A 13,687-nucleotide genomic window follows, 5' to 3' on the forward strand; every position below is an offset into this window, starting at 1 on the left:
CAGTGTTAGGGGGGGGAAATAAGGAGCGACATCAAGGTAGCCAGTAGATCGCGTCTGCGACTTCCGGTTGTATATTTCAAAATAAAAGGGCCATGTTAGACTGCATCTGTCGTATTAAAAAAGATGTAATAAAATAAAATGAGCAAATTAATAATTATAATAATACTTTATGATGTCGTCAAAAAAACGAGCAGTTAGGATTTGTAAAAAAAAAAAAAAAAAAAGTATGAGCCAAATGTGGGGGGGGGATCACCATGAATGATGGTGAGTCAAAAGTGTCTATCTGTAATAAAGCCAAATATAAATCCCATGCATTCATCAGTCAAAACTACACATACATTCACAAGAACTGTGCACAGAGTATACAAACAAACAATTATTCAAGTGACCCTCATGAGCAATTATTGAGAAAAAAAACTTCTTAAAGTCACAGTGTCTGGAAATTATTTTGGAAGATAACATGTAATAAATTAGATTTATGTATCCCACAGTAGGTTTATCAGAGAATCACGAAGATGTAATTTGGATCAACACCAAATAAATAATAATTATTGCTCCTGAAAACAAAGCAATGCGGTTTTCTCTTATTACACACTCTGAGTTCACACTGCAGTAAATCCTACATTCATACAAATGATTTTTGTGATAACACTCTGCATCAGTTTACTTATTTGTTTTTGTCCTGGACATAAAACCTGTGCCTTCTTAAATCATCCGTAATACGTAGCAGTGTCGGTGAAGTCATTTTGACTCAAGGTCCAACACTGCCCACCTGAGTCATATTCTCAAAATGCATTAAAAAACATGTCTTGCAAACACAAGTTGGATTGTGGTTTATATGTAAGTACACAATTTCCATAAGTTAGAATTTATCAGGTCAGTCTGGATCTTTGCATTAAGTGCATATTGTGTAAAACTGGCCCAAAAATCAATCAATAGTTTATGAGCTTTTATTTTCACGGTGACCACACACGGTTTCCTGTTTCGTTCCAGCCGTTGCGGTCTCAAACTTGACGCAGTTGAATGGGCTCGGCTCCTTCCAGCTCCTGCACCGAGGTCCAGCTGCAGCTGCAGGGACATTTTGGATCAAACCGGGGCTGCAGACGTGCCGAGCCCCGGGGCGGGTCCGCAGCGCGACGCCCCCAGAGCCAAAATGGCACGTTCATCCCCGGTAACCTTGTCGTCGGAGCTTCCCTCCTGTCGTGTCAGGGAGTCCGCAGCAGAGCAGCGTCACACACGATCGATGACACCGGGATGTGACGGTGTGGGCGCGGGGATGTAGAGATGAAGTGAAGCCCCACACAAACCCACACAAACTCCAATTCCACTAAGTCGTTATTTCAGATTTTTTTTTATAAATTCCAGATCTAAGAATTTTTATTTCCATTTCTGATTCGTAATTACTCTGTAAAATAACTTTCAGTGTTGTCAAATTGCTCAATAAAGTAATTTTTTTAAGTAATTCTACTTCATACCTCGTTCTCCATTACATTTATTTGGCAGCTTTGGTAAATAGTTACTCTGCAGAAATAAAAGAAATATCCCCGGTTATAAAAACTATAGAACTACTGCAGTGTGCAAAACTTCAAATCAAAAAATGTATGTATAATAATAGTTATAAATGAACAAATTATAATGGGTCAGATATATATAAAAAAATCCTTGGAATGACATTAATGCAGCTGTAATAATTAAAACCAAGTAGGTTCACATAACACATGACAGAAACCTTTCTGCTGCTTTTACTTTTTGATACTTTTATGTTGCTGATAATATTTCTATACGTCAACTTTGGAAAAGTTACAAATGCCAATTTCAATTACCAAAACCCCAAGTGATGTAATCGTAAATATGGAATAAAAACAAATGATCGAAGATAGAATTAAAAATAGCAAGTTTGTGATGTCGTTAACAGCCACGTCTGGGATTTTCAACTCACATTTAGGAAAAGAAAAATTGGAGAAAAGTAGTTACTTGAGTACTAGATTCTATTTTTTACCATGATCTGCTACAGTTGAGAAATAGTGAGCTTTATACTTGACAGCTAGTTACTTCTTCTTAGCTTCAACAAACTACAATTTAAGCCTCTTTTTACGTTAAACTCCGCGATAGTATAACAGTTAAAATTAATAGTAAAATAATGATATACTAGTTAAAACGAGGCTTCCTTTCAACCAGATACATCATTAAAATGCTGCTAAAACATTAATGCATCAGTGATGACATTAATAAAATATTTATTCTGTTGCTTAGTGAGTAGATTTTGTTAATGTTTCTCCAGTAAGTGCAGGACTTTTACTTGTGGCATACTTTTCAGTTTTAATAGTTCTTCCATTGCTGTTGATCTATATTCTTTCATTCCGATTAATTCCACATTTGTGTAAATGAATGAAACACAAGATTTATATTGTTCAAGCTTGATCTGAAAATATAATTTTGCTAGTTCGAAACTATAATCTATCTTCAACATTTCTCCTCCAGACGACTGTAACACAACAGCTCGGATATCTATGAATTCAAGGAAGTGTAGAGGAAACGCTGCACCGTGTGGTTTATTCTATTTTAAACTGAAGATCAATAACTACTTCAGAACTGCTCCAAAGAGCAGGAAAATACAACACTGCAGCTTTTTTGGTTCAACTGTTTTCCCCCCTACGTTTTTTTTTTCCAGTGACCAAATCAAATCCAAAAAAATCAAATAAGAAAAGAGAAACAATCCAATAGCCCAAAACTTGTTTTATTAAATTCATTACCACCACTATATGTAAAATGAATTACGCATTCACTTTAATTGTAATTTCATAAACAATCTCTTAAATACTAGCCATGTTTAACCATGTAGAAAGCTTAGAGTTTTCCTAAAGTATTTTGAGTCCTTTGGGTGCAGAGATTCGTAAAGATCCTTGTTTGTTTGTTTTTCGGTGTCCACAATATCAACGCCTACTGAAATCAAAATCTACTATATCTGCATGTTGTTGTTGTTGTTGTTGTCGTGCTGTTGTGGCAGGCTGAACCAAAAGTGGTTCACCTCTCCGCAGATGATAAGTTGCACCTTAAACAACCGTTTCCCCCCACAACAGGAAATGCCCTTTTGTGAGTCGGCGAGAGGTAAAAAATAAAAACGGCTGACGGAGGAAAAGAAAAAAAGGAGGATTCATCAGTTTGCTTCGTTCTTGGACGCTTCGTCGAAGTTCTCCACGAGATCTGCAAGACAGAAAACCGCATCAGAATCAGTTGTCCCATTAAATCATTTCATTAAATTCATTAAATTAAAGAAATATATACCTGGAACATCATCATCCTCCTCTTCGGCGTTTTCCTCCTTGACTGCTTTCATTTCCATCGCTGCAAAATATATGAAAGACAGAGTGAATCCAAAGTTGAGCCGCGATGTTGACAGAAACTATTTCTTGTGTTGTGTTCTTTTTTCAGTTTCACATTCACACTGCCCATTTCACTCTAGATGTCAATTATTTGTTTTTTTTAAATCTGCTGAAACCTTCAGAAAAAAAAAAACTCGGCCACTGAAGCAGTTTGCAAAAGTAAATGGGCATTTTTTTTTCCTGTAAGAGCTCAGTGAAATAAAAATGTGACTGTTTAAAATCAGGAGTGAGCATGTGATACAATACAAAGCTCCAGCACGACACCTTAAATGGATCCGACCTTGGTTTGGACTCATTACATCACATGCTTATTTGTGTAAAACTTGTTTCTTTTTCCTGTTTTGCTTCACTGCTTTTTATTTTTTATTTGCTGCGGTCAAGCTCTTCATGCTCAGTGTGCTGGACTTGCACTAGGAGACACCTTCACCCTTGTGAACCACCAGTCTGTCTCTACATGCTCATAATCCTTCATCACAGTCCCTGCTGCTCTCGTCAGTCTTCCTCGCTGCTGCGACCTGCTTCTCTGAGTCACATGTACAGAATTTCACCTGCGGTGATTCTAAACAAACAACATGGAGCTGCAGAGAGCTGTCGCACAAATCTGCATCAGTACGATGACGTGTAAAAGGCCGTGTGTTTCGACTGTGTTTCTGTTTAAGCAAAGATCAACCACAGGGATTCAGCACATTTATGACTTTTTAAGGCCAAATTTTAAATGAGAATGAAACTGAATACATTTTTCTGTCAAAGTATGTCAGAAGACAAACATTAAGTCCAACAATTAAAGAAATATAATTAAGTAGAAGGCCCCTGCCAAAGCTAATGCACTATATCGCCATTGGGAAAGTGAAAAGAAAAAACTAGATCTGCCTGTATATCTGGATCTGCTCCTAAATCTACTGGGTTCTTCCCTGGGTCGTGACCCCCCCGTGCACAAGTGTCATAGAAATCGTTCCAGTAGTTTTCGGGCTATCCTTCTTCAGTCAAACAGACAAACAGCAGTGAAAACATAACTTCCTGGGTGGAGGTAATGAGTTAGTCAATGTTTGAACGATGTCCACATCTCTGAAACCTTTTAAGTGAAACTGGAGATACGTGTGTAGCCTTTTCTTCTCATTCACAGACTCACTCTCTCCCGTCAGGCTCGTCAAAGCAAATTAGAGTTATTTTCTCTGCAGCGCTTCGATACCGTCATCTGTGACGGTTGTAATTCTTGGCCGTCTGACACATTTTCTCACCCCGGTTCAGTTCCGCATTAAAGACGCTGTGAAGTGGTCTGAGAGACGCCTTTCACGTTCACTAAGTCTGAAAAGTGTCACTATAAAACAGCTGAAGACACTTCTGAACAACAGTGAGGCTGAAAATGACCCATAATTCAACACTCTTTGGAGTTACACTGGTGTCCGCTCCATTCAGAAGGTGATGTGAACATGCAACTGTCACATCCTTTAATGTGAGATACCCTCCACTTTACAAACATAATTTCCACAAAAAAATATCCACTTGTATTCAGGATGATGCCCTGACATTGTGTGTGTGCGCGCACTCACATTGCCGCGGGAACTGCTCGGCAAGCTTGCGCAGGCTGCTGAGGCTGTCGGCTCCCAGCTGGCTCAGGATGCCCGGCAGCATCTCGGTCAACTGCTTGGTCTCGGCGTGGCCCGTGATGGCGAAGGTGTTGGCAGACAGAGACGCCTGCACTTTGGGGTTGTTGAAGTGGATCACCGTCCCGTCATCTTTTATCATGTTCACCTGGGAGAGGGGGAGAAAGAAAACCAAAACACAGTCAGACTTGAACCTGCCACAAGATTCTGCACCATCAACTGCTGGAATTATTTTTGTTATCGTTTTAGAAGGGGTCAAAAGTAGCACAAACACAGCTGTGCATCAATTTTAATAAACACACAAGTCAATGTGCTAAACAATTATAATAATTCAGGGGAAAACTCAACAGGTTAATTGAGCCTCAGCAGGAATGAATGAATGAGACAAAAGGAATTTGTGCATAAAGCTTTTTGACTTCAACTCAAGTATTATCAAATTTTTGTGCTTTGATTTATCTGAAACTCGTTGCAGCAACTTGTTGGATAAAAGCACTCTAGAAATAACAAGACGACACTGCAGGAGAAACACTTTAGTTTGAGCCTTGTCCTTTATCTCTCCTGTGACAAGACAATGATAAAAGACATAAAAAAAACAAAAAAACAGCACTGACAAAAATGTTTCACTTTGAATCTTGTGCGTCTGTCTCACCTCCTCTATCCCTGCGATGTTGTTCACTGCCAGCTTCTTCAGGGAGCCCTGCAGTTTTTTGTCGTCAGCTGTCGCTGTTTTGTGAACAACCTTTTTCTTCCTGCGGGCTGTTCCCTGAGGACAGAACAGGTGTGGAAGAAGAAAAAAAAAAAAAAAAAAAAAAGGATTAGATGACCAAATGGGCCAAAATGTCACATACAGTTTAAGACCTGGTGAACACAACCATGGAAATATCAAAATGAATCATGAGGATAGACAAACTTGAATAAAGTAGTATCTTCAATGACCCCAAATAAAGTCAGACAATCTGCATTTCACTTTTCAACATGACTTTTGATGTTTACATTTGGCTTTTGTCTTTGTAAATGACAACAACACATGAATATTCCAATTTACTATAATATTCCAATTTACTGTGTATACCATGACTTGTACTGAAAATTAGCAGCTTCTCTATAATAAGATTTTATCAAAACAGTGAACTGCACTATGATTGACATCATAGATGATTTACAAATGTATTTTTTTAATGATCATTGCACCTAGATAACTGCAGTGAAAGACAGAAAAGAAAAAGTAAGTGCTACTACACCAGATGTTTAACCAGTGATTGTACAACTCAAATAGTGACTCAAAACAAAGATCTTACACATCCTGATCCCTCACTGACCAACGCCCAGGAAAAACAACAGCGCCTGACTGAGAAGTTACTGTCTTTGTCAGGACGAGTGAACGACAGGATCTTCTCAGCGTGGTGCGATCTGGCCAAAGGCACGAGGCGAGGGCCTTTCACGTGTTACAGCAAAATAAAATGACGCCACCTAGTGTGAGGCCGACGACCTCACAATAAATGGAAACAAAGCTAGAGATAAACCACCCAGCCCTCATCCCTATAAAGGGAATGCTGAGGTCAGGGGGAATGACCTGGCACATGCCGAGCTAACTCAGCTAGCCCAGACTGACATATTCTTAATGAACATACCAACATTATTGCACTGTTTTTTTTTTTTTTTATTATTCATAATTTTAAAAAAGGGGCCCCGAGTAAAAATGTGCTGTTGTGTCGCGTATTCAGCCGACGCCTCAAAATGTGATTTTCACAAAAATCAAAAATCTGCTCCTTTTTTTTTGACCTTGGACATGAAATATTCCAAGTCCAGTTCCTCAGACTTCCAATCGTGTCACATGGTCTTCATCAGAGTTTCAAAATAAAATTTGCAGGACACCATGAACAAGCTGCTGAAGTGGCACTTCTGTGTTAGCAGATCCACTTCTGTGACAGCTGAACATACTCACTCTCTCTCTCTCTCTACTGATGAAGACCATGCGATGGCTGCTGAAAGCTCAGGTGGTAAACTAAAAAAAAAACGTGAAAAAAAATGAATCTTGGATGGGATTATTTTAATTATAAAATAAAATAGGTACATTTTAAAAGATTAGATGTAATTACAGGGCCCTTGCCACACCCCCCCCCCCCCACCCCCCAAAAAAATGGTAGACTTTACCTTTCCACCTATCCGGACCTGAGCCTGAAGTTTGGCGAGCTTCTCTTGATTCATGGCGTTTCTGGTTTTACATAAATAAAAAAAAAATACACAACTTCGTTAATTTGATGAACATTTTCCACGCGACAATAAGGAAACACGAAGTCCACATTTAAAGGGGCAGAACCATGCGATTGTTTGCCGAGACGCACGGAGCGCACAGCGTGGATTAAGCAATCTTAGCTACGATCATTCTCAATTTTGTCCTCACGTTAGCATCATGTGCTGCTCAAACAGCCGAGAGATCCGCTGACAGCTACCGGCGAGCAACACTGACAGCGCCGCGCGGCGTTACATCAAATGGGGGGATGAAGAAGAAGTACACAGAGCCGGACTTTTTTTAAAAAATGACCATGCGATCGTATCGTGAATGAAGCTAGCTTCTGGTTGCTAACTAGCTATGAAGCTAATGTGGCTAACGTTAGCATGGTGGCTAAAGAAACAAGATACAACGACCTGGGTTTTTTTGTTTGTTTGTTGGTTTCGCGGCGGACAAGAAAACGGCCCCGACGTCAAACGACGATGCGATTCGACTCGAACGTCCGCGACGGAATGAAATATCTACGTTTATTTGTTTTCCTTTACCTTTGATAACGAAATGTACTGACAGCCCCGTTGCACTGCTCTCGCTGCTAATGAGGCTGATACGGCGCAGCTTAAACACGCAGCAGTAAAAGACGCTTCCGCTTCGGATTTTCACAATAAAATCGAAAACGTATTAACAAGCAAATTCCTCTGTCTGGCAGCTTCAGCTTCAGATTCCTTTTCCCAAAAAGCAGCAACCGTCTCTCCCCCACACACATGTCCAGACCTTTTCAGTCTCGCCTCTCCTGCTTCATCAAACCACACAACACAGCTGGTCTTACTACCATCGTGTAAACCTCCCAAGCTCTGCCTCCCCTCTCTTGACCTCCAAGGTAATCTTGCTCAGGCTGAATCCCTCTTCTTGAAATATGTATTAACCACAGCCATTTCCATCCTTTTCCACATTTCTGTCCTTGGCACCATTCCCACCCATCACCTCCTCATCACCTGTCTCCTCCTCAGGTGCATTCTCCACCACCTCATCCAACACACTTCAGAGTTCTTCTGTCTTTCTTCAATCTCAATTTTTAAAAATTCATTCATTCATCACCCAGTTCAACATACTTTCCTCCTCCCCTCCAAAAACCCTCTCGACATACTCTTCCCTCAGGAGTATCCCGATACCACATTCCTCCTCTCATCCACACCATAATAAAAAACAAATAGTTTGAACCCACCTCTGATGCTCTGGTCTTATATTCCTGTTCCACCTGGTCTCTTGCACACAAAATATATCTACCGTGCTGTGATTCTCACCTCCATACTCCTACCCTTCCTCTTTGGAAATTAAATATTAGAACATTTCACACCACGTTTGCTTGAAAAATCCCTGAACCGATTGATTGTTTGTTGTTGTAGTATAGTTAGTTATTGTATATATTTTTCTGACAGTGGAATCAAGCAACTATAAGATTCAGATTTCCCATAAAAATCAGGAGCCCATATTCATGCCGTCTCAGTGGGATCCCCTTTCTTCTTTTAATCGATCCATTCTTTTCTCAACATACTGTGATCACTCTGTAAGTCTTTCTCTGTGAGGTTACAGGATATTTTTAATCATGAATAACTCATGAGCATTAGACAGGGGTGGAACGTTTTTCTTTTCTTTGGTGCATTGACAGTATTTTTTTTTTCACTTTACGCCCCTGTGTTTTAGGTTATGTTTATAACCTACATTTTTAAAGTTTGCAGATAAAAATTGATATTTTTTTTGAGTTCTGCCTCCAGGTTGGAAACTTGATTCCAGAAAAAAAAAAGTTGAGTGCTTCTGGACTTTTAAACTGTTGCTTTCGTGCGAACTTCCGGTCTGATTACAACATCCCGTCGTCTACCTTGACGAGTCGAGGCTGCAGCACGCGGTTGTGGGGGTGTGATGTCATTTTAAACCACCCCACCCCCTCCGGCCTCTCCACCCCCATCCCATCCCACCCCGGAAATTTAAAAAAATAATAATGAAAAAGAATCCCTGCTGAAGCAGCAGCCCACACGCACCCAAGAGCCCACACGCACCCGAACAACTTTTACCGGACACCAGACTTTTATTGTGAAGTGCAGCAGGTTGAACATCCGGGTCGTCACTGCCATTGCTCGCCTCCCGCTGCAAGGAAGCAAAGAGACGAGAGACAAAACAAGATGCAGTCTTCTCTGGTGAAAATCGGCTTGTTCTCGTCTCTGCAGGTGTTGTTGTCGCTGACGTGTTTTCAGGATGTGGTCCAGGCGGCCAGCGGGAAAGGTGAGTTGGTGTTTTATATATAGATATATGTATATGCAGAGTTTAAGAAGGACGAACGTGCAGCGGGGTTACACGCTCCCAGAGCCCGGCCGGTCAGTGAACGTCTCTCCGCCGCCTTTGTGTCAGTCAGTGTCCTGGTGCCGGATCAGGGAAGTCGACGGTGTCGTTAATGTCACCACGAGTTCCCCCCCAGTGAGATTCCTCTGAAGAAATCATGTATTACTCGTTGTATCATCCGGTATAATGTGACGAAAATGCTCACGATTCCAAGACGTATAAATATACACAGTGCATTGGAATATTTTAGTAAAATGGAATATTCATGTGTTGTTGTAATTCACAAAGAAAAGTCACGTTAAAAAGTGAAACGCAGATTGTCTGACTTTATTTGGGGTCATTGAAGATACTTCTTTATTCAAGTTTGTCTATCTCCATGATTCATTTTGATATTTTCATGTATTGTTTGATGGGTTGCCTGAGATTTGCACTGCAGGTCACTGTAGGTCACAATAAATCGGCTGATATGTTAACTTTTATTTCACAGAATGATCAATGCAGAAAAGAGATGCGTGTTTTTGTTGACACTTTATGTTAAAAAAATAAAAAAATAAGTATGTTTATTTTCTTTATCATTTTCAAGCTCTATAGATTTTGTTTTTAGGTATCGGAATTTTTTTTTTTACTCCCTAACATCGGCATCGGCCTCCAAAAATCCATATTGGTTGGGCTGGAGAAAAATCTTAGCACTTCAAGTCTGGTGAATAACCTTGGATAATTAAGAAAAAGTTATGGCAAAACTGAGATTAAAAAACAATTCTCCTGACTGTATGAGTGTATTTTTTTTTTTTCTTCTTTACAAATATAGATGTTACAAACTATAAAATAAACGTAAGATAAACAACGACTAGTGGCTCAGTAACATCACTTTTTTTTTTTTTGATGGATTAATAATGCTACATGTAAAATCATTGAAAGAAAAACCTGAACTACCAGACCAAGATTCATGTTTTGCATCACAATACAGTTCATTGCTTTATTAAATATTTGTCCTGCCTGCGAGCTGGTGTGGTAGTGATAGGTGTCGGAGGTGGGTCCATATTCCCCCCCCCCCCCCCCCCCCCCCCCCCCGCAGCTTGATGTATTGAATTACCCCTCATTGTGTTTTATTTTATTTGCCAGTTTCCTGACCGTAGCGTCTTTTGTACAGATGCTGTATTTAGGGCAGACCCACCCTGTGCTTAGAAATATAATACAACCAGTTCCTCCATTCATTGCCCCGCAGGCTTCGGAGATAACATCCACTGGAGGACACTGGACGATGGGAAAAAAGAAGCCGAGGCCAGGTGAGCTGACACCGATCCTGGCTGAGAGGCTTCCCGAGGCACCTGACGGCCGAGTCCAGGCGTCCTCGAGTCGACGTTTCCTGGGTGAACGCGACTGGGGCGCTGATATGTCTCAAAAACACTTCCTGTCACCTTAATCCCACTTCTCATTTTCAATTTCACCCGATCGGAGACTCAATAAAGTCTCTGATCACATCTGTTTTTATTTCACTAAAGTCGCAGCTTATCGATTTTCAATGTTCGCGCGCGTGACAAACGTTCTCGTGTGTTTGTGTCGACAGCGGCCTGCCGCTCATGGTCATCGTCCACAAGACCTGGTGTGGAGCCTGCAAAGGTAAAACGACGTTCTCTCCCGCTCAGTTATATAAAGAAAGAAGTAAATGGTCGACTGGACTCTTTGATTGATAGAAGTCAGGGTATTGGTAATATGTTCGCTGATGGTAAATATATATATACATTTTTTTTTTTTGCTCTTGGGAATCTCAACATCAACTGCCATCATAAGTGAGATTCAGTTTTAGCATATTGCAGGTAGATGCCGTTGTTGCTGCCAGGACGAGAAAACTTTAGTTAAACAAGCTCAGACAGCGCAGCCTGTAATGTGGTTGGACAGGACAAACAAGGAATGATCATTAAAAGCTGGAGGCTAATTCACAGAGGTGGTTTTGCATTTGACTTTTTTATTTTTTATTCAACACCAGAGTTAAAAAAGAAAAAAAGGTCTCGCACTCCATTTGAACTGTCATGACCTGAAGATGAGTCATAATTGTGGAAAAGCTGATCTGAAAACGAACTTTTTCTTTCTGCAAATGTTTTAATCTTGAAACTGCGGAACGTGTTTCTCTCGAGCCAGCATCATTTTAGAGATGCAGAGCGAGAAGTCTGCCGCGACATCATTCCTCTTTGTCCTAGATTTGGGGGGCGGGGGCGAGAAGATAATAAATAAGTGTGTCGTTCTTTTTTTTTTCCACCAGCACTGAAGCCCAAATTTGCCGAGTCCAAGGAAATCTCTGAGCTGGCCCACAACTTTGTGATGATCAACCTGGAGGTAAGAACATGTTGACAGCGGCGATTTCCAGAAAACTGTTACACGACGTTAACGCACCTCAGGTGTTTCAGATTCCTTTTCCCAGGCTCCTAAATGATCCGTCGTGTCGTATCTCAACAGGACGAGGAGGAGCCAAAGGACGAGGCCTTCAGCCCCGACGGTGGATACATTCCTCGGATTCTTTTCCTGGGTACGTAGGGGGTCGAGTCGGCCCCCCACATGTAAACACTGTTCAGGATTCCTCTGGATAATGTGCAGTGGCTGATTATGTCTCGACCAAACAACGAATGAATCCATAATGAAGTTCATATGTTTGTTGGATTTTACTTTGAACTAAATAAACAACTTTCATCATCATTCTTCACCTCAAAGATCCCAGCGGCAAAGTCCATCCTGAAATCACCAACAAGAACGGGAATCCAAACTACAAGTACTTCTACAGCAGCGCAGAACAAGGTAACGGGTCCGAGAACGAGTATTTACCTACGGGGAACTGTCCACTGCCGTTGTGATAACTTCAGACTCGGACAATCTCCTGCTGCGATCTTCAGATGTCCACGCAGTTGTTTTGGATATTTCATGACTGAAAATGGCATAATTGAGTCTGAAGAACCCCCCCCCCCCAATGAAAATGTCTCTGTGTCCAAATATTTGTGGTGTGGACTTTATGTGAACTCTCTCTGAAGTAGATCTGAATATCACTGTCCCTCCCCCCTCCTCAGTTGTTTCCGGCATGAAGGAGGCGCAGGAGAAGCTGACCGGCGACGCCTTCAAGCTGGGTCACACTGTAGATGAGCTATGAGGAGGCGAGAGGCGGGAGCCAGGCTGTAAGGGCTACACTTCTTCTACCTGAGCCCCAGAGCGCACTGCAACACTCTCCCCACCACCACCAACCTTCTCCATCCCCACTTCAATATTTATATTCATACTTTAGACAGCGGGGTCCATCTCACCGAGCAAACTTTTGTTTTTGTGTTAGGGAACGGGTTTTTTTTGTCCTGGTTTTAAAACATGCCAACATACCTTTTTGTACATGTTTTATTTGTGATGGAGCGGTTGTTATAGAAAATAAAATGCCAATGTACGGTCTGTTGAGGATATGAACGACTCACACTAGCCAAGGTAACCAGTAGCTTGTTTTAATAACTCTCATCTGTTGCTGGATGGAAACGGTCACGTCTTCTGTTTCGCAAGCGCGTCGTAGAAGAACACGAAGTTGGAACCGGAAGCGTCTGAATGTTTTCACCCGACAGCAACGATACAGTTGTCCACGTAAGCCGAGATGAATACTTCAACACCTTCAGTGATGTGCTTCCAAAGATACTCCTCGGTGCCGTTCATTATATCTGTGACAGTATTCACACTGTACTTCTGATTTTCTCTTATCCAAATCTTTAAAAATAATAATTTCATTTTAATCCTGCAAATTTATCTTTTCTTAATTATCCTGTATCTGCATAACTTTTTGTGGTTTGAGTTTGTTTTTGCCGTTTGTGAAGTGACACCACCGGTTAAAAACCAGCCTCTTAGAATGAGGGATGGAAACATCGGTTTGAGTATCTCAATGTATTTTATACATGTACACAGCACAGTGTGCAAATAAAAGTTTATTGTATTGAGTAACTTGCGTTTTGATTGTTCCCAGGGTCCGTGTGAGCCACAGGCAGGGGTGTATATGATGTAGCTATGATGCTTATGAATTTATGATACTATGTGCGTTCTAATATTTACCCTGTGTACTCTGTCCCCTTTGTCCCCCCAGTGCTATGCCGTTGGCAACGCGCATGAACAAATGACAC

At 41.1% G+C, this 13,687-nt stretch overlaps 2 protein-coding genes across 2 annotated transcripts; one reads left to right on the forward strand and one right to left on the reverse strand.

Moving 5' to 3' along the window:
- Positions 1-2,721: 2,721 nt before the first annotated feature.
- LOC118310508 (transcription factor BTF3 homolog 4) lies at positions 2,722-7,865 on the reverse strand. Its single transcript, XM_035633494.2, has 6 exons — positions 7,766-7,865; positions 7,142-7,202; positions 5,637-5,750; positions 4,934-5,135; positions 3,286-3,345; positions 2,722-3,204 (listed from the first exon to the last, which is right to left on the reverse strand). Exons 2-6 carry the CDS (start codon positions 7,193-7,195, stop codon positions 3,158-3,160), a joined length of 477 nt encoding a protein of 158 aa, XP_035489387.1. The 5' UTR covers positions 7,196-7,202; positions 7,766-7,865; the 3' UTR covers positions 2,722-3,157.
- Positions 7,866-9,261: 1,396 nt separating this feature from the next.
- On the forward strand, positions 9,262-13,508 carry txndc12 (thioredoxin domain containing 12 (endoplasmic reticulum)). The gene is made up of 7 exons (XM_035633493.2): positions 9,262-9,497; positions 10,780-10,840; positions 11,122-11,174; positions 11,815-11,888; positions 12,009-12,078; positions 12,261-12,344; positions 12,611-13,508. Exons 1-7 carry the CDS (start codon positions 9,398-9,400, stop codon positions 12,688-12,690), a joined length of 522 nt encoding a protein of 173 aa, XP_035489386.1. The 5' UTR covers positions 9,262-9,397; the 3' UTR covers positions 12,691-13,508.
- Positions 13,509-13,687: the final 179 nt, after the last annotated feature.

The sequence above is a fragment of the Scophthalmus maximus genome, chromosome 5 (assembly GCF_022379125.1).
Source record: "Scophthalmus maximus strain ysfricsl-2021 chromosome 5, ASM2237912v1, whole genome shotgun sequence".
In the NCBI taxonomy this organism is placed as follows: Eukaryota; Metazoa; Chordata; class Actinopteri; order Pleuronectiformes; family Scophthalmidae; genus Scophthalmus; species Scophthalmus maximus.

Excerpts from the sequence above, each read along its gene's own strand:
- txndc12 (XM_035633493.2), top strand. The coding sequence starts at position 9,398 with ATGCAGTCTTCTCTGGTGAAAATCGGCTTGTTCTCGTCTCTGCAGGTG. Across the intron at positions 9,498-10,779 it reads CCAGGCGGCCAGCGGGAAAG|GCTTCGGAGATAACATCCAC; the intron begins GTGAGTTGGTGT and ends ATTGCCCCGCAG. Across the intron at positions 12,079-12,260 it reads TCCTCGGATTCTTTTCCTGG|ATCCCAGCGGCAAAGTCCAT; the intron begins GTACGTAGGGGG and ends TTCACCTCAAAG.
- LOC118310508 (XM_035633494.2), bottom strand. The coding sequence starts at position 7,195 with ATGAATCAAGAGAAGCTCGCCAAACTTCAGGCTCAGGTCCGGATAGGT. Across the intron at positions 5,136-5,636 it reads ACATCGCAGGGATAGAGGAG|GTGAACATGATAAAAGATGA; the intron begins GTGAGACAGACG and ends CCCCTCTCCCAG. Across the intron at positions 3,205-3,285 it reads GGAGGATGATGATGTTCCAG|ATCTCGTGGAGAACTTCGAC; the intron begins GTATATATTTCT and ends TCTGTCTTGCAG.